General features: G+C 39.8%; 1 protein-coding gene and 1 pseudogene across 2 annotated transcripts; both read left to right on the forward strand.

Annotated features, from left to right (window-relative positions):
* Positions 1-1,374: 1,374 nt before the first annotated feature.
* Positions 1,375-2,540, forward strand: LOC117244071 (annotated as a pseudogene).
* A 13,511-nt stretch (positions 2,541-16,051) lies between these two features.
* NDUFAF4 (NADH:ubiquinone oxidoreductase complex assembly factor 4) lies at positions 16,052-20,012 on the forward strand. 2 transcript variants are annotated; one of them, XM_015622955.3, is made up of 3 exons: positions 16,052-16,221; positions 16,938-17,035; positions 19,162-20,012. In XM_015622955.3, exons 1-3 carry the CDS (start codon positions 16,095-16,097, stop codon positions 19,474-19,476), a joined length of 540 nt encoding a protein of 179 aa, XP_015478441.1. In that variant the 5' UTR covers positions 16,052-16,094; the 3' UTR covers positions 19,477-20,012. The 2 variants fall into 2 exon arrangements, with proteins under 2 accessions (XP_015478441.1, XP_015478442.1); XM_015622956.2 differs by lacking the exon at positions 16,052-16,221 and adding an exon at positions 16,416-16,524 and having other exon boundaries at positions 19,162-20,001.
* The last annotated feature ends 382 nt before the right edge of the window (positions 20,013-20,394 follow it).

The following is a 20,394-nucleotide window of genomic DNA, read 5'->3' on the forward strand; positions in this document are numbered from 1 at the left end:
CTGTGGGAGAGCTGGAGGGAGAAGGCCTGGTTGAGTGAGTGAGCCCTTTAAGTAGCGCCAAGTTTGTAGGAAGAGCACCTGCGAGGCAGGGTAACCGCGGGGACGGCGAGGTCAGGGCGGCATTTGGGAAGGAGGATTTTAGTACGAGAGATACCGCTGGAAAGGATGAGGTCTCAGCTGGGTCAGGACCAGAGCATCCTAGCGTAGTAAGGCATCACTGCTTTATCATCCTGTTATGGGGTTTAATGTGACTTTTTGAAAATTTTATTTGCAAAACTGATGAGGAACATCCGTCTGAGATACAAGTGCCGCGCCACTGTGTATTTTTCCAAATGTCATCTTTGCAGTGACACAGGACCCAGCTCTGCAGTGAGGCTCAGTAACAGCGCTGTTATTTCAGCCTCACCTCATGAAACTGAGAGGTGGTGGGAACTTTTCTTCCTGCACCCTCTAACTGATGCCATGGTTGTGAAGAATATTCAGGAGAATTAAAAAATAAATGTAATGATAGTAATCCATTCATAATCATCAAGACAGGAACATGCTTTAATATATAGGAGAAAATACTATTTTGAGAATTGCACAGAGCACCTCTACTTTTGAGCAGTTTTCATCTTGCTACTGGATTTTCTTAGGAGTTTAGTTTTTATTTTCTGATCTGTGAATTTAATACAAAAACAGTAGATCCCAAAAGTCTCTGCCTCCATCTCCAACATACCTCCATACTAAATTTTACATACATGCCACATCAGAGAAGTTTAGGTCTTTTTCAGATGACAGTTCCTTAAGACCCTTTTACAGCATGTGGGCCTTCAGCTAAGCCTACTGACAGATGAGTTGTTCTGTTGTAAGGCGTTTGTGAAGCTATCTAGAAATACCTCAATTCCTCATCTGCAGAGCACACAGTAACCACTGGAAAGTTAGTGCAGAAAGTGCACCAGATGCAGTATATGGAGTGTTTGGGGTAGTAATGCAAAGCATCCCCAAGTCAAGGGTCAAGCAGCTTGGTGCTTATGCAGTGCAATACCAGGCAGAGGCCTGTTTTTATTCCAAAACAGAGGAGTAAAGACAAAGGCAGTGCTTTGTTAGAACCAGTGCAACACAAAACTGTTATGGCTCCAGTACCTTTCCTTGATTGCATCCAAGTGGGTTTTGAACGTCTCCAGAAAGGGATACTGCATGACCTCCCTAGGCAGCCTCTTACAGGGCTCTGCCACCTTCAGTGTAAAGTTCTTCCTCACGTTGAGCTGTAACTTGTGTTTTGATTATGGTCAGTACTCCTTGTCCTGTTGCTGGACACCACTCAATGGAGTCTGGCAATACATCATATTAAATATTAGAAAAAGTCACAGAGATTGACTATTTTTTTTTTTTTTTGTAAAATTCTCTATTCTGGAAATGTATAATGAAGAACTTTTTTATCTTACGCCTATTCCCAGTTTTAGAGAAAGACGGTAGATGTTCGATGATCCCATACACAAGACACATGTAGATGTGAAAGGCTCAGAAGAAATACTTGAACACAACAAAAATGAAGCCTACCAAATCTTGGGAAAAGGTTCAGCAAAAAAACCAAACTACTGCAGCTACTTACATGAATGCATATTACAGTTGATCCTGTTTTTCCTTTACCACTCATATGAAAGTAGATTGAGCAGATGGACAAGAGCTTGTTAGAACTGGGAATATAAGCTTGCATGAAGTAAAAACGCTTCAGTTTGGGTCAGTTGATAAAAGAGTTATGAAGCTGGAAATACCAAGTAATCGATTCTGATCCATGGAAGAGTTATTGCTGCTCTTGTGGAAGAAGACACAGGGCATCCTAAGAGGATCCTTCAAGATGCTCAGAGAACAGCAAGGAACATCTGTAACAGACAGAGTTTCTCCCACATCTATAAATCCCAAGGGAAAGCAGAGTACAGTGGAGTATGCTCACAGAGAAAAGAACGTGATGAAACCTTAAGTTTACCAGCAGCTGCCAAAAGGAGCTGTTATTGAGGAAGATACTGAAGATTAATTAAGCACTTAAAAGGAGACCTCACTGCTGCATAAGAGTGAAATGGAATCTATATTTTCATTGAAAATTCATTTAGCCCTTAAAGGAAAGCTGACAGTTTGGGAAGAACAAGTTAGAATATATTGAGATTATGAGCACCATGGAAAAAGTAGTGAACACAATCACTAAACCATTCACAATTAATAAAAACAATGAAACAATGAAAACAGATCTGCAATTCAAGGAGAAATAACTGAAAAGAAACACAGACAGATCTGCAAGAAACCAAGATTCCTCAAGCTGAGAAAGAACATATGGTTTCAGTTCTAAATACACAAAAATTTCATGGCACAATTAGCCATTTGGTCAGTACTGTTAGTATAATTCATGTGTCTATGCAAAACTGTATCTTAAGAGAGCTGTTGATCAACACAATGCTATCATCCAAATAGATTTGCAGGAGAAATTAATGTTCTGGTCAATAAAGTAATAAAGTAAATAAAGATTCAGTTTAATCTTCAGAGGAGAGTCTGAAGCAGCAACAGATGTTGATGTCTTATGTATATTTTATAGGTGTCCTATCGATCAGTTGTTCAGCAGATAATGTATTTGCATTAGTTGTATCAGGGTCTTTTACCTCTGTTAAAAAATTTGCTGAACACTGAACTTTCTCAAGTGTCTGAAAATGTGTTACAAAATAGGACTGTGCCATTTGCTAGTAAAGCTGAGCCATTCAAGTTGACTGAGAAGCAAGAATCTGGATCACGAGGAGCATTAAATATCTTGACAGCAATGGTAGAAATTGTCCTGGAACTAAACTGTTTTGTTTCAGAATAACAAGGAAATTTTCTGGTTGATGAGATGGAGAGTCATAAAAACAATTAATATCTTCTTAGGAGATCTCTGTCTCACTCTGAAAAAAAAAAATTACAGAAACAGCCAATGTTTTTTCTCTCATGCAAAGTACTGTGGGAATTTAAGAGAAGTGAAAATGGTAAAGTATGTATATACAAAGAAAGCAAATGAATTAGTGTCCTCACTTCAAAGCCAGCAGAACCTGTTAGCACAGGAGATGCAGAAGAACTCTAGCTTGCATACTGTCAAAAAATGGAAGTTTGAAGAATACCACCACTGCTGGGAAGAAAATGTTTATCTGGAAACTATTGACCCAGCCAGTAGTAAAACTTCTGCTTCAAAACAAATTCATTGTATCTCTGAATAATTTTGTTCAAAAGCTCAAGGACATAAATGGTAGTTTGTGGCCATATGTTTCATGGACATAAAAGAAGATGGTGGAATCCATACTCTGTTCTCAGCAATTTCTAAGCAATCTAAAAAATGCACCTCAGGATACTGGTAAATGGAGGGAATTTAAAACTGCTCAGGTAGTCTGCTTTATGGATCAGTAACAGTCCTTCTTTAGCAACAAGAAACAGTGGCTTCAGTGTTTGCAGTAGGGAACAGAAGGTTTATGATTGAGATACATATTTTTTATTGGATATTTTGTTCTGCATTAAAGTTGCAGTAGTTGCAGTTTGGAACTACCGCACTGTGAGAATATATCCTACAGTACATTTTATTATATGTATATCAAGAATTAAAATAGTGGCGTTCAAAGATCCTTGACATACTGCTGGAACTAAAACAAACTAATTGCCAATTTTAAAAGCATTGGAATTCACCCATGAAAGCTACAAACCAATGGCTTATATTGACCTTAAAAAAGGAAAGAGTATGTCATGATGCTGCCAGCTAGGCCCAGGGTCTCCACATGCCTGCTCTCATTTAGAGGCCTGCCTGAATAACTCCTAAAAAAAAGGTCTTATTGATTTCCAGTTTGTGCTCACTAAAAGCCAGTCAATAAGTAAGAGCTTATTCAATGAATGGAATTGTCCTATGGCAATTGAAAGCTGGGAGCTAGACAGCAAGCAATTCTGTGTAATGGGGACATGCAATGGATTTATGTATTATATACAACTCTCAAAAACAACAGTAAATTATGACTTGCAGCATTTACTGTTAAAGAGAAGGAAAAATTATTCATAAATAAAGGCTTGTCAAGCTCTTTTACTCTCTCTAAAATCTTATATTGCCACAAATATGCTCCCTTATATATTTTTTAGAAGACTGACTTCAGAGATTGGCATCAGTGTAATTTTTTTATCACAGCAACATATGGCAGTCTTCCCTGCTGCAAAAACATGGCCATGTTTCAGCCTCAGGGTACAGCTGGCTTGAACTTAAAACTGAGACTGCTTTCAAGCATAAATACAGAATTTTGTGTTACTCCTTCAGACACTATGAAGAAAAGTAAATACAAAATTTCTGTCACTGGAACTACTATGAACACTACAGTGCCTTGGAGTTCCAATCACATTTTTTCCTTCTAGTTTTTGGATAACATCTAAAATGATTAACAGTCACTGTGTCAAGATCATGTATCACTCAGCTATCCATACTGAAAACTTCTGCAGTTCAGATTCCAGTATGGCTTCTCAAGATTCTCATCTTATTGTGATTTAGGATGAATTACCCACATGGCCACAAGTAACATCAATCTCTGACCATGCACAATCAGTGTTTGTGAAAACCTTCTGTTCAGAGGTTTTTTACAACTCATCTGTACTTAACCCATCATTTCCTCTTACAGGACTCTTCCTGATTTGCAAAGCTGAATGTAAACCTGCTGTACTGATGTTATCTCAATGTTATCTCAATGTTCTGAAAATTAGCCAGATAAATACAGGCATTTCCTAGCTACATCTAAAAGTAAACCCAGCACCACTATTATCATTAAAAACATGAAAACATGAAACATTACATTATGTTCCATGCAGTTCTCTCAGCTGAGCATTTTCCACATTACATGTCAGTACCACAAACATCTAAAATAAAGAAACAGAGTAAAAGTCCAACATTAAAAAAGGAAGAAAACGTAGTATCTGTAATCCCACCCTCTATCCTCATTGCAACTGGAGCTAGAAGAAAACCCCTAAGTGACTCAGGTTTTCTGCTTGTTGGTGGAGCTGACAAACACAAACTACATGACAGCACTTGCATAAAAGAAACCCAGTAGGCAAAAGAAAATTAAAACAGGTAAGGGAGTAACTATTCCCTTCTCAGTAGAAACTATATAAATAGTAGTGTTAGCTGTAACATTGAAGTTGTCCAGGTTACTGCTTTGACCTGGTTCTTTCATTTGGAACAGATTTAGTCATATGAGGTGGCATCCCCTACTGGAGGAAAGAAACTTCCTGACATCTAGCAGGGTGTGTAAGGTCCTGCTTGAACCTTGCAATGCTTCCTCTGCTACGTATGGTTTTTCTGAATACAGCCCTGGAGGCAGTCCTTAACATTTACAGAAACGGAAAAAGGAAGTGGAGGTTAGACAAGAAACTAAAAAAACATTTTGGCAACCTGTATACCACTTTTGGTAGGTAAATTGCTGGCCACTGAATGTTAACGATTTTCTTATTCCTCCAACTCCCTTTCCTACATTCCCCTACTCCAAAAGAACAGTTGAGCATGGCTCAGCCTGAGGCTGCTTTAAACAAAATCATTCTCAACTTCTAAACTGTTGAAATCAAAATAGTCTGGCACATTAGATGTGACTCTCCACAGCTTTTATTTCTGTGAAGTAGGAGGTGTATTTCTAACATCAAGGAAACATATTTTACTGCCAGTACTCCAAAAATGTAGCTGCTCCATTCAGCATGTGGCTGCTGCAAAAGCATCAGGCTGGAGGCTCTGATGTATGAAAACCTCTATGATCTCTATGAAAGGGATCATGACATGGCTGGAAAAGATGAGTAAGGATAGAAGCTGGGGTCAGGAAAAGGGAGAAAGACCATGTACTCCTGCAGTGCTTTTTACACTGTGATAGATGAGCTTGTATATACTACACTTTATGGAGCCTTGGCACTGCCACTCTGCTAACAAAAGCATAGGCTTTGTGTAGAGCACTGTGTATGCCTTTGTTTCCAGAACCAGTGAGTTTTTCCTTCCTTTTTTTAATGTTTGACTTCGATTCTGTTTGTATAACAGTGTCTTTAGATTACCTTTCCTTCAGCCTTTTCTTACATTTAGGTCCTTTCTGCAATGGAAAGGAGCATGGGGATACTGAAGATCTGAAAGAATGAGTGAATGTTTGCTTCACTTTTAATTCTAGGGTAATTAGACAAATCATAGGAGGGAGGATGCAGGTGTTAGAAATCTGCTGGAAGAGGGAGAGCTCATAAAAGTTATTTATTGAGCTTAGTCTGTCGGCAGAACCAAAGGATTTTCTATCACGACTACAGCTGGCAGAGCTGACCTCACTGTGCTAAATATGCACAGCAGCAACTCCTTCCTCGTGCAGTTAAAAAAAATGTTAACTGTTTAATCATAGAACTCTCCTGGTTTCTAACCTCTGAAGATGAAAATGTGTGGGTACACATTAGAAACACAACATGGGACAGTGAGCATGTATAGTCTTCCTCTACCTGGGACTATTCACTTTCCAGGCACTATCTCAAGAATAGTTGATTCCATATCTGATCAAGGACTTCCAGTAGTTCCCCATGCAAAAGCACCTGCGGGGATCGGATCTTAGGCTGCTACTCCCAGTGCTTACAGTTTGATGTTTATTACCTTTTAGTTTGTTTCAGCAAATGCTACCAGCCTTTTATCCTTCTCAGTATGTGTTCTAATAGTTCTCTGTGGTATTTAGGGCATTCTTGTTCTGTATGGCTTCATGTTGTCAGAGCATGAATTCACAGACAGTGGCAGGAAGGGCTAGGTAGATATCCAAAATAATGATATTCTGTAGATTCCAACAATACAAGGTCACAGCTTACTCAGCTCCTCAGTGTCTGAACTAAGACCCCTGCACCTTTGTCAGGATTTGTGCACTGGAAACAGAAGATATTCTAGTCAACACATTCACAGAATAGATGAGTCCACTCACAGTGGTACTTAGGTAATATGAAAACCTTAGTTATTGAAAGCCTGTAACTTTCATGTGCATAACTGATGCTGTTAAATCAGTGGAGGAAGAACTTTCTTAGTCATACTGGTGGCAGAATAGTAACTATACTTCTTCAGACCAAAGATTCATCTTACACAGTGTACCTGAACCCTCAAAGGTTGACATTCCAATCCTTAACTCCTTAGTTAACAAACAACAGAAATCTGGAATAGACTGTTAACTGAAAGAAATCTTGAAGAAGACATATGTGCTATTCTTCTTATTCACCCCCTTAAACAAGAGGTATCTGAAAAAAACTATAATAAAAGAAAAGAAAGTGAGTGGTTTTCTGCACAGTCAGTAGGTTGAGTCAGCTTACCTTGCAGGCAGAGGAGCCCTTCTTAGGGCTAAGGGGTGGCTACTGGCAGAAGATTCTCCTTTAGAGACAATGCACTGTTAGACTGCAGATTTAAATTGCTTCTGGTAAGCACACAAAAAAGATACTTGAAAGTAATTTTAGGATGATGGATTCCACTCTGGGAAGCAGGTCTGCTCATCTAGACAGACAGTCATAATGGTACAGGAGACACTAAAAGGCAGATTGCAACTAACTTTAAAGAGATGTACCTCTGATTTATGAAAAGTCTAATCCTAGCGAAGGTTACTAGGAATGATAGCCTACTTCCAACTACAGTCAAATACCATTGTTTGTTTTTTTAATTTATCCAAAACAACCAAAGTTGCTGCTCAAATTATTCACGAGAATGAGAGGCATGGAGTGGAAGCTGAATAATCTGGTCTGAAATTAGGAGGGTTGGGTGAGTCACTCCGTACATCTGAGATGAAGATACACGAAGTAGCATGGAGGGAGACAGGTTATGGAAGTCATGAAATGAAAAATTAGCACAGCAAGGGCTATAGATGACAACAGCCCCTCCTGTCCACAAAAGCTACAATAGCATACAATTGTGTGTCTGTGTACATGTGTGCATGAATGTTGCCTGGTGGGTCTGACGCTGAGCGTGGAAACTATCTCCTGTTTCAGGCTGTGCCCAGACAAAAAAGGGGTTTATGTATACAGTCTGAAAGGAGCAGAACTCAAATGAGCAAGATGCCTTCAGAAGAGTGGTTGAAGGCATCTTCTGTTTCACCCAGTGGGAATAACCTGTAAAATCAGAAACACCAGATAAAATTTTAGCATTAAACCAAATATTGTTTCCATTTAAGCCCCAGTCTACAGGGGCAGTAGAGAAAACATATATATGGTCACCTCTGGCAAACACTCATAATGCATTAATAAAATGCTAAGTTGTAAAAAGCATCAAAATTTAAGCCTTTCAGATTTCCCCTATTATTAGGAAACAGGAACACACTTCATCAGTTTTTCATAGTAGCTCTTACTTATACATTTGCTGACTATACTTCAGCCTTTTACTGTCTATTTTCAGTTTATACTCTGCACTACAAAAAAAAGACCCACACCTTATTTATACCTCAGAAAGACAAACTATCTAAAAATCAAAAAGTAATTTTAGCAAAAAATGTAACTGCTCTTTTAAAAATTGCAGTTTTGCTTTCCACTCCACTTTCTAACCTGTCTTAGGGTATTGTGGAAGAGCCTGAAATACATGTGAACCAATAGATAGAACAAAAGGCAACGGTTGACAAAATCCATTCATTAAAAAAAGAAAAATGTATCTTGCTTTGTTACTGGGAGCTGCAACAGCATGTGGAGATCACTGGTATGTGCCTTTCAGTGCTTGAAGAATGAGAGAGAACATATTCTGAAATCAGTGCTGTTCTATCTCCCATGTGAAGAGTCTGTAGTTCTGCTTCTTGACCCCACGTCCAAAACCAGAGTATAGTCCATCCAAAGGGGTGTCAGAAAAAAATGAATACACCTCACTGTTGTAGCAATTAACCATTACAAGATGACCTGTATTTTCCAAACAGATTAAAGTATGAAACAAGAGCAAACAACTTAGCATGTTCCCTCTGATGTCTGACAAAAAATGAAAGACTACAGGAGCAGCTTGCAGAAATCTAAAAATCTCAATTGTTCTTGGGGTGAGAGGTGAATCTCCCCATGCTGCAAAGAAAGATGCCCTGCAGGGATCATTTCTACAGTCTGAAACTGGCCCATGTCACAGTCCATTGATGAGAGTCTGGCAGTACTTCTGACAAGAAAAGCTTTGCTGCCATGATTCAGACAGGCCATCAACAGACATTTCCTCTGAAGTAACTCAGTGTACTGAATTATTTAAACTCTCTGTCATCCACAGGCTGAGACCTGCTACTTGTAGGTACAGCATGGAACCTCATCTCCTGGCAGCTCTTAGATGCTGACACCTAGTCCCACAGAAAGTTACAAAAATCCCTCTGAGCAGCTAACTTCTACCAATTTTGTGCATGTGAAATTTATGTTATCACTCATCATATATCCTGTAGAAAATTCCTTAATTTATATTAGAGAAACATGAGACATCCTGACAAACTGTTTATCAGCTAAAGAAAACTTGACTATTTTCAGCATTTTCTAGCCCAAAAATTACAATAGTACCTACAGAGTTCCTGAACTACCACTTGAGAACACTGATTTTGTATTTTATTATGTATATAGGAAAGTGTGGCAGCTTCATCATGATCCAAAAGACATCTTACATAAAGAACTCTGCCTTCAAGGAGTCTCAGTAAGTCTGCATTAAAATGCTGGAGCTTTGAAGCTTAATCATGCCCTTATTATACAATCTAAAAATGAACTTTTAGTACAAAGAGGTAGTACTTTAAATATTTGGGGACCTCTTTAATGATCTATTTTAGTTGCCCCCCAGAGCAACTTGACACTTGCATACTTAACCACTGTATCTCTCTATATAATTAGTAAATGTAAGTGTTCAAAATACATCTGTGTCCCACATGCTGCCCCTAGATTTTGGATGCTGTGGGAAGAAGAGGCACACAAAGGGGCTCTCTAGCTTCAGTAATTATTTCCACTTGAACTCTAATACTGGTAGTCATGTGTCAGTATCATTGAAACCTTTTCTTTCTAAACCATTCTTTAATGCATTCACTACCAGCACAATTTGGATATGTAATCACTCAGGTTAATGGGGATACATACAAATTAAAATGCTCAGAAGAACTGTAGGAAGAATGTAATTAATTTTCTGTATTATTGTACATAGAGTATTAGGAAATAATGCAAAATTAACTAAAACAATGCAGCATTATTTGTCTTAATTATATTCTTCTCTTTGACATACATTTATGGGTACTACTGCACTAGGTGTAGACCAAATCCTTTGTAGTGGACATTATTCCTGTTACAACACTGCTACAATAATTCATACTGGTATATTCCTAAATCAAATAAAATGTAATATTTTTTTGGTAAATAAAGGATAATAAAGCTATTTTTCCCTGATCATTAACATGAATACATGTTATCTAAAACTGTATCTCTAATAAGGGCTTCCACAGGGTATTTTACAGTAAGATGTAAAAGAAACAAAACCCATGTAGTAGACAGAACATAATTACAAAAATCTTTCCTTGTGTATTTCTTTTCTGACACTTACTGAATTACACCCCAAATTCTAAGAATTTTTGATTCATTTCAAATGCAGTTTTTTTCTAGAGCTTTGGATTCTTTCCCCGTATTTTCATTCTTATTTATCCTGTTCTGTATAAATGTTATTGAAGTCAATAGGATTTTATCTGGTTTTTTATGTTTTAAGGTCAGTTCCTAAACTTAGAGTTTAGAATAATGTTGTTTCAACCACAAATTTAAGGAAAAATTGTGTTTAAATCAGCAAGACTTTAATATTATAATTCTACTGGTGACTACACATCTCAGAATATTAATTTTTTTCTTGGACTAAATGCTAAATTAATTTAATGTATTTCTCCAATCTTCTGGTAATGCAATATTGCACATTCATCTTTATTTCAAGGCTTTTAATTAAAGTTTGTAGGTTGTAACCCTATGGTCATATTTTCTTTGTTCTGCAGTCTGGTAGGTTCCCCTGATAGAATCCTCTTCCAGCATAGTGGAGATACATTTGCTTTTTAGAAATTAGATTACTTGAAATGGCTTGTGCAAGCAGCCAGGAAAGCTGTGTAATCTCAGTATCAAAATACATATATCTCCATATACATATATATTCCTCCATCTCAATACATCCATTCAAGGATATATATACAATTGAATATCTGCAAAGAATCCTTTGCATGTGTCAGGCAGATTTTTAGCTACTGCATCTAAAAAAATACAGGTATAGGACATGGACTCAAATGCTACTTACCCAGCATAACACTGATTAAGCCACTGAGCTATTAAACCACACTGTAACTTCTCCAGCTTCTTAAGATCTATATATAAGCCTTCTTTAGGACTGGGATATATATATCAAATGGTTTTAGAAGTGTTCACTGAGGTCATTTTGGCCTTCCTATTCTGCACAAAATTTGGCTCCCCATAGGTAAATAAAAGACTTCAGTTTTTCATGTAATTCACACTTGCAAATATACAACTTGTAAATTGCAGAAGGATGCAATTAAAGTGTAAAAAGAATAAATAAAATTGTTTCTGCATCTACTTATAAAAGCATGGAAAATCAATCCCTTGATACATCAAGTCACAGATAATAAAACTAAATTATAAAGTTATGTATAAAAAATGCATCACACCTGTATAAATATTAATGCATCATCATAAATTAAAACCATATAGAGAGGATAGAAATATCCTTTAGGGATGGAAAAATATTACATTATTGTAGAAGAGCATCTTGCCAACACACTTACATCATATATTTGTTACTTTTTTATAAAAAAGTTATATTTAATGAAAGAAACTACCAGCAGGTAGCTAATATTCTGAATCCATTCACCAATTCTCTTCTGGACTGTCATACAGCTACTGCAGTGGCAGTGCAGTAAAATCATGGCTACTGTTACTGCTTAAAGCCAGTACAAAGGATGTTGTTTGTCTTGGGTGATGTTGGAGCACCAGCAAAGCCAGCCACCACTCCATTCCATCCAGTCCCTTCTCACTGCTGGTTCACCTCCTCCTCATTGGAGCTGGTACAGTTGTTTCTGTCACTGTTGGAGGGAAACAATCTGGGAGCAAAGTGCAAACCCTCACAAACAAACCAACCGACCGGGCAGCAATACCAGTTCAAGGTATTCACACTCCTCCTGTCACAGGCCTTTTGTTTTTCCTCCTGTGCTTCCAGTGCCTTTCTGCAGATCAGTCAAACCATCCGTAATTGATACAGCTTAGAAAAGTTATAGAAGCTCTTCTCTTTCTTAAATCCAACCATCTGTGTGATGTTATTTGCTCTGGAGGTGTTCCTACACCATCACACTGGCAAGAGGGATGAACTGAAGCCAGGGTTTCAAGAAATAATAAGGCTGTCAGTTGTCTCAACTAGTATTGTCACTGAGGAGAGAATATGGGGTACTGAAACCTGTGAGTAAAAATGAAGTAAAAATGAAGTAAAAAAGCATGTGTAACTGATGAAATTAATTCCAGTACCAGGCTGCCTCACTCTCAAATATTCTGGCTCCCACTGTGCATTTCCAAGTCAAAGTAACCTGCTAATTGAGATACAACAATCAGACAGGAAAAATATGGAAGATGATGTCAGGTACACTGAGCCAGAGTCAATCAGGAGAATTTAAATGCAATTTCTTTGAAATTAGTATTATCTGACAAGGAGCTAGTGATCTGTCTGGGATGGCGTGTGAGTCTGTAACACTGAGCTTGCTGTGCTTGCCATAAACTTCATCCACATAAGACTTGACAGAAACTCCTTTAAATAAAGCACTGCAGCCACCTAGCCTTGAAAATATGCAAGTGTTCAGGAACACTCCGATCGCAGACTAGAATTAAGCAAAATCCTTCAATGTAGATCCTTCTGTAGATATTTCAGAAGCCAGTAAAAGATGGATGAGTTGAAACCAATATGAGAGAAATAATCTGAATTAAGTAACAGAACAACCAAAAATCACTGAAAGGCAAAAGTGATCAATCAGTAAGTCCATCTCTCTTGAGTTCATCTTTACAAAGTTGCAGGACAGTCATTTTTACTTGGCTCATAATCAATTCTTGCTAATGCTATGTTCTTTGGTTCTGCCTAACACTGATGAGATAAGGAACAAAAGGATCAATGCTTTCATTGTGTTTACTGGTAAACCAATAATCAGGATAAACTCAATTCCCTGAATCCTAATGATACATGAATTTGCTCAAGTATCCATTTAGACTGACATCAATTACAAACAAACAACAACACAGACAAGAATAGGAAAACTGTTTCAGTGCTAGAGAATGTGGACAGAATCAAATACAACCTGTGCTGCTGCTGCTGTATAAGGGCATTCCTCATTTTCCTCTGTGGTTGTCCAGACAGGTCATTTGCTGTGCCATTCCCAGACCATAAATCACAAAGCAAATCTCACCTGCCTCCTCTCCAAAATTCTCCAACTAGGCATCTATTACCAAAAAAGGACTCTTATTTCACTGAGACTACCTGACCATCTGAACTCATATTCTGATTTCTGATCTTCTGACTAGTAAAGACAGCAAAAAACTTTAGTAGCACCACACAATAACACAAGTTAACGACAGACATTCCTATTCTCCCTTCTCTAAAGGGAATTTTCGATAGGTCAATCAGACTTTTGATGCTAGTTAAATACAAAAATTAATTTCTAATTTTCCACTCAGCAACAGAATTAGCTGAGAAAAAAATACAACATATAATCCAAACTGAGAGGGAAAACAAAAAAGATTCAGAGAACATCACAAATGCACTTTTTACTTTCCAGGTACACAGTAGCTTTAGAAAATTCTCTTTTAAGAGGTATGGAAGGATTACAAGGAGACCTAATGTGGCAGTCTACGGCACACAGATATCATGTGAGTTACAGTATTTTTCCTCTAACGTGTTTGGTGCTGTCCAGTGTTGAGAACAGCCTACTGGTGTACATGAATCCACCTGTATAATCTGTAGTCTTTTCATGGGCTGTTTTGTTATATTATTTTTGAATTCCCTGGGAAAATTCAGACTCCTTATTCAAGAAAAATGCAACCCATTTGAAACTCTATCTAAGCTGAGTACACAAACATTCATTTTTTAATCATCCCACTTGCAGATGCTTTATATGGAAAAAAAAAAATTCCAGCCTCTTGATTACTGATATTTAATATCAACATGGTCACATTGGTAAAATACCAAATTATATTAAACAATTGTTTTCAATCTCAGTTCTTCTGCTTGCTACAGTCCAAAAAACATTATTCAAATTCATTATATGAAAATTTGATGCATCTTTATACACGAAAAGCACAGCCTTGTGCCATCCTCAGTGGTAGGAAGTGACAGGCAGAGCATGACATCACTCTTTATTTTTAACTGACTGCCTTCTGGTGAATTTATTTTGCTGTCAGTACATATTACAGCAGTGTTAACCACATCCAGGCTTTACGAAGACAGAAGCCCTGTGCTGAGTTTGATTCCACAAGCTGGGAGTTTTTAGCTTTTGAAGAAGAAACTCTGTTTCCAAATTTGACACAATACCTGATCCACAAACAGATCTGCAAGAGTATGTATGTCTCAGAGAAATGCTGAAGTACCTATGAAAGGTCTACAAACACCAAAGGCATCCATGTGGGTTTTTCCATTATAGCCACACCCATGACTCACCACTCGTAGAAGTATCAAATCCTGGACACTCAAGAACACAGGTTCAGACAGCAAGTAATTGACTATAGATATTTAATTAAACTTGTCACCAGTCTAACTTCGGCAGACTTTAACAGTTTCCTATTATCACTGTATCACTTGTCTCCTTAATTCATTCGCGTGCAATGTCTAAAATAGGACAGGGCCAGTAAGCTTATTACCAGAGAAAAAAAACTTGTTTCTATCCTCCTACAGACCGTGAGAGTCTTTAAAATAAACAAGTGGAGAAACTGCACCTTCTTGATTCCCAAAGAGAGCAGAAATCCAGCATACATCATCCTTATGCTGCCTTGTCTCCATTGCCTTTCTAAAGGAAATCTATTTGGCTTCCTTTATATGGAAAACACAGCCATTCATTAATCCAGCATTAAAGCACTCCGTAGCCTTGACAACTATCACATCATAATTATTATTACTAAATAATGCCACTTGTAGAGGACCAAGTCTGGTCTTTTCTCTGTTCTTCATTAACACTCCCAGTTCAGGTCACTTCATTTGGGCAGCTACTACCATGAACTAACAAGTGGCCCGAAAGGCACTAAGAGTCTGCAGACAGCACATACACAATTTAAAACCATAAGGTAATTACTTATTGGCAAATTCACACCGCAGCTGGAATGCACAAATCATTAATTTCTGTTGTGGCTGAATAAAGTAGTCAATCATCAGGCTTTATTGCTTTTTGCATCAGGCCAGTAGCTCTTATTCTCACTCTTTCTGCCTTCCTTTCTCTAAGGATTCTGTATCTTTTCACACTTTGCTTCTTGAAGCTATGAACTGTTGATTCCATCTCAGCAAATTTACCTTTCTTGTCTTGCATGGCTCAAGGCCTTCTCAACATTTTCTCACAAGTAGCTTTCGCAATTTTTGCTAAGTCAGAAGAATAGTTATTTGCTTGGGCTGGAAAAAGAGGGTCTGCACCCTGAAAACCTTGTGTAACCTAAAAATTCTCAACAGTACTGGGGAGCTGTCCCTCGCTGCAGCTCCGAGCCGCGCCTATCCCCGCCGATGAACAAGTAACGATAGTCACGACATGACGTGTCCGGGCGCTCAGCCGCCACGGAAAAGGAAACTCTGGGGCAGCCCGCGGCTTTGAGAGCTTTCCTGACGGGACCTGCCCGACCCGGGGGCTCCCCTCACGCTCGCGTTCAGAAAAGCCACGGCAGGACCAACGCCGCCGCGGGCCGGCGTCCGAGACAGCGCCGAGGGCAAGGAGGAAGCACCGCCGGGGCGCCGTGAAGTGAAAAGCGAACCGCCTTGTCTGTATTCTCGTTCTCTTGTTTGTTTGTTTGTTTGTTTGTTTGTTTGTTTGTTTGCTTGCCTGCCGTACTCGGTTAGTTTTCTTCCGGTGCACCCGTCCCTGCCCGGCGTGCCCCGTGCGCAGGCGCAGCTGGCGGCGGCGATGGGCGGGCGGGTGACCCGCGTGTTCCGGAATTTTAACGTGGAGAACAGGGCCAGCCGCGAGATCAGCAAGGAGAAGCCCACACCCGCACCGCGGCACCGCACCGCCCGGCTGGACGCCATGGCCGGTGAGTGCCGGCCTCGCCCGCCCGCGGGGCGACCCCGGCGGCGGGGGCGGCCTGTGTGGCCGGGGCGCCACAGAGGGACGGGCGGCGCGGGGCGCCCGGCGCGGCGGAGGAGAAACAGGGCGGGTGCCGGGTGCGGGGCGAGGGGCGGCGGCGAGGCCGCGGCGGCTCCCGGTGCTGGGCCGGTGACATTGAGAGCGGCGCTGGGCGCGCGGGGCATGCCGGGAGCCGCTGCGGCGGCTGCGGGACGGCTGACGGGCACCGGGACGATTACAGCGGGCAGCAGCGAGAGGGAGGCTGATGGAGGTGGCCTGGTGGGGCTGGGTGATGGGGGCGGTCGGTGGAGGTGGCTGATGGGGACAGGACGTGGGGGCAGTTGATGGGGCGGATGGTTCCCGGGACAGTTGTGGAGGCGGTGGTAGCTGGGATGGTGGCAGGTTACTGAGGCGGGGCAGTACCGGGCAGTACCGAGCGTGTGCTTCCCGCTGTGCTGTGACGGGTGACCGGCCCAGCCCCTCCGTGTCAAGCGGGGTCGCTGAGGTCAGGGCCGTGGGAAGCATGACACCGTCCCAAGAAGGCACGTGCGTTTGCGGGAGCCGTGCCGTGCCTCCGGGGAAGGGATGAGCTGGCAGAACTAACAAAAAGGAAACGATTTGACTCAGATCAATATTTTCACCTTTTTTCTTTCTCCCTTCCCTTCTTCTTCTCACTGCCTTTAGATAGCCCAGAGATAAAAGAAGAAGTTCTCAGAAAGGACGATAGGTTTCTTAGCTTGCTTAAAGATGTTTATGTTGAGTCCACAGATCCACCAGTGCGGGTGAGTGTGTCTCTGTGCAAGCCATACCAGCATCAGCTTTGTGGTCTTTGAACTTTGTAGAAAGTGTGTGTCCAGAAAAATGCTCTTTGTGCATTTAAGCTACCTGTTTTCACTATATAAAAGTGGTGGTTTTATTACTCTTCTGTCATCAGTAACACTGACTGTGTCTAACCCCTGGTTTTGAATGTGTGACAGATTGTGACTATGCAAGTTTGTAAATACTGGCAGCCTTCCTTGTAACATTGCATTAATCTTATATTGTTTTCCACCTAAATTCCCATTTCTGCTTCCTATGAGGCAGGATAGTTCTCAAGCCTTTTGCAAAAATAAAGTAGTTTGCCAGAGATCATTTGTGAAGTTCTTAGAAGAGACTAGGACTCCTGGGGGAGCAGGAATGTGGTAGAGGACGAAGATTAGGTTTACTCTTCAATGGAGTCTGTAACTCCATTAAATGTTATAAAGTGCAGAGACTTTTTTTTTATCCAGCTCATGAAGCGACTTAGGTTTTTTCTACATAATCTTGTGGGTTGTGTGGTCCTCATTTCCTTATTGCCACTGGTTGCAATATTTTACTTGAAAGGCAAAGCATGCTCCTTTGTAAAATGCAGATTTGGGTTCAGTGTTCTCTTTTCCATTATATTGTGCTATGGCTTGTGTGTTTTACCTGTTGCATTATTTATTCCAGCTGCTTTATGCAGCAAGAAAGTTATTATGCTCATCTAGCAAAATCCCTACATCTCTCTAATTGGCCACTTAGATGGTATTAAAGTCTAAAAATATTTAAAATACAAATAGATTTCTTCAGTCTCTGCCTGAAATTTTCAAGAACTCTCTATCCTTAATTTCTATCCCAGAAGTTAGGACTCTAATCTTGAAGTGCTGAAGGTCTAATTTCAGTATCTTTCAATATTCGTGTATAAACCTGTCAAGAGAGATTTGAGAGAAAGCCCAAAGCAGAACAAATCTTTGCTTGATTCCATGCCTACTCAGAGTTTGCTGCCACAGACTTACCCTTGTGCTGTGTCTGCTTGGAGTTGTTAGAGCACAACTGAAGTGTAATCACAGAGGCTTGTGGGCAAAGCAATACAAAAGCTTTCTCCCACTCCTGATGTTATCATGATGACTTTGTGCATTATGTAGGTGATGTATACACACCTCTGTGTATGTTTGGGATGTCTGCCTGTGATAAGTGGAAAAGCAGCAGCCTGGGAGTCCTGAAGTGGCAGATTCCCAGAGACAAATGATCTAATTAAGAGTTGAAAAATCATTCATTATCCAAGCACAGTTTTAGCAAAAAGCAGAAGATACATTGTACAGGCCAGACATTCCTTTTTGTTTGGAGACAGATGCAGGTGCTTTAGCATCCACATCAGTTTTCTCAGCATGTGAGTTAATACAGAGTGTCTGTGTAATAATCAGTGGTTGTGGGCACTGATTACTATATAAATACTTCTAAATTTAAGAAAGGTTGAATTGTGCCTTTTTTTTTTTTTTTCAGTGTCATTCACTGATTAAATGTTAATAAAAGGAAATATGAGGAAATGAAAGCTATTTTGGAGATTGGAAATATGAAGTACCTTAGAGAAGAGACACTGTGTGTCTACATCTTGCAGTAGTCATGGCAATTAAACTCCATATGATGCTGCAAAATAGCAGGAAAGCTTGTTCTCTAGACAGAGCAAAAGGAGGAATTTCTTTAAGGAGTGAAACTAAAATTTGAAACCAAAAGGAAGGGGAGAGAGACTACATGAAAAATTTTTCCAGTGGTATCAGAAGGATATTGAGTTGTTGTAGGATTTTTTGGTCCCTTCCAATGAGTCAATACTAAATACTAGGTTATCTGGATTTACATTTGCCTACCAGAATCTGTAGTTTTTCTCGTATGAAGGGCTGCCAAGCCAATACAACACTTAGACTGCAGTGAATAGGAGCTTTTCAGCATTTGGTTGGGAGCTGGCGCTCTATGTAGAATGGCTGTGGAAGAAGCTAAGGCTGGCTAAGCTTTTTTTAAAAAATGGGGAAAGCTAACAGGAGATGCCATATTTAGGAAAATATATTTACAGCTTAGCTGTATGCATAGTAAACAGAACTGCTGTTGAGCTCTTTTTGTTTTCCTTCTCAATTAGGTAAAAAACAGAGATGGTGAACATCTTCCAAGTAAACAGAAGGAAAAGAGACTTACAAAATTAGGCCACTTGGAAGCTCTAGATGTTAAGAAAGTTTCCAAAGGCAAAATTTCCCTTGTGGAGGCTCTGACACTTCTTAATAATCATAAACTTCAACCTCAAATATGGACTGCAGAGAAAATAGCAGCAGAATACAGTCTGGAACTGAAGGAAGTCAACTCTCTTCTGGAATTCTTCATTCCTTTCACTGTGCATGAATTTCGTAAAGAAACCAAAAAAGCCATAACAAGCCATAAACCAAAAATGTTAACATAAAAATACTTGCCAAAATCTATTGTGATCTCACTTGTGTCTTCATTTTACTCTCAAGTATATTCCATGTCTGAAAAGTCTGTCAATAATGTGTCATCCAGCAAGGCTCCTTCCTTATGCCAATGAGATGTATTCAAGCAATTCCATTCTGCATTGGATGGCTTCAGTGAAATGCAGAAACTACAGTTTTTAAACCAGAATATGACTAATTCATGGTATGACAGCGTGTCACATGGTTCTGATTATCCCATTCAAATGTTATGAGTTCAGTTAAAGCATTTTACCTTAAAAGATTGCCTTCCTCAGCAGAGACTTCCTGGCACAGCTGACGAGGTGCTCTGTGGCTTTTGGCACTGTAATTTCATGTTGTACAGTTCTTTCAAGAACCTCTCTGTCAAGGTGTGTGTATATAACAGACAGCTGTATTTCTTTTGTATAAGAATGGAATGGTATTTATACTCTGTAAAGGAGGTTAACCACAAGGGCATTTGGAAAATTCAGCTGTGTCAAACATACAATAAAAAGAAGGTGAACAGCAAGAAGCTCTCTTTCTGGTGCTGGAACAGTAATGCCTCATATGTAACTCCTCTTCCATTCTATTCTGATTTAGCTTAAATACCTGCACCTCTCCAGGTTCTGTTACTCGGGGAATTTGTGGAGTGAGGACCTGGCACAAGTCGCAGCAGCCCATGGCATTTGCTGTATGAGGAACAGTGCTTCACATTAATAGGTATCGAGGACATGCAACTGGATGTACTGATTGGACCCACTAGTTGGACTTCGTGAATGTTTGCCCATCCTGTTACAACAATCCTTTTTCCCTGTGAGAGCCTTGTCTGATCCAAGTGTGGGCTAGATCAGGTCATGTTTACTCACAGTATGCATCTAGACAGATGACAAAAGGGTGACACAAACTGTGAG

The sequence above is a fragment of the Parus major genome, chromosome 3 (assembly GCF_001522545.3).
Source record: "Parus major isolate Abel chromosome 3, Parus_major1.1, whole genome shotgun sequence".
NCBI classification, from domain to species: Eukaryota; Metazoa; Chordata; class Aves; order Passeriformes; family Paridae; genus Parus; species Parus major.

Excerpts from the sequence above, each read along its gene's own strand:
- NDUFAF4 (XM_015622955.3), top strand. The coding sequence starts at position 16,095 with ATGGGCGGGCGGGTGACCCGCGTGTTCCGGAATTTTAACGTGGAGAAC. Across the intron at positions 16,222-16,937 it reads CCGGCTGGACGCCATGGCCG|ATAGCCCAGAGATAAAAGAA; the intron begins GTGAGTGCCGGC and ends CACTGCCTTTAG. Across the intron at positions 17,036-19,161 it reads CCACAGATCCACCAGTGCGG|GTAAAAAACAGAGATGGTGA; the intron begins GTGAGTGTGTCT and ends CTTCTCAATTAG.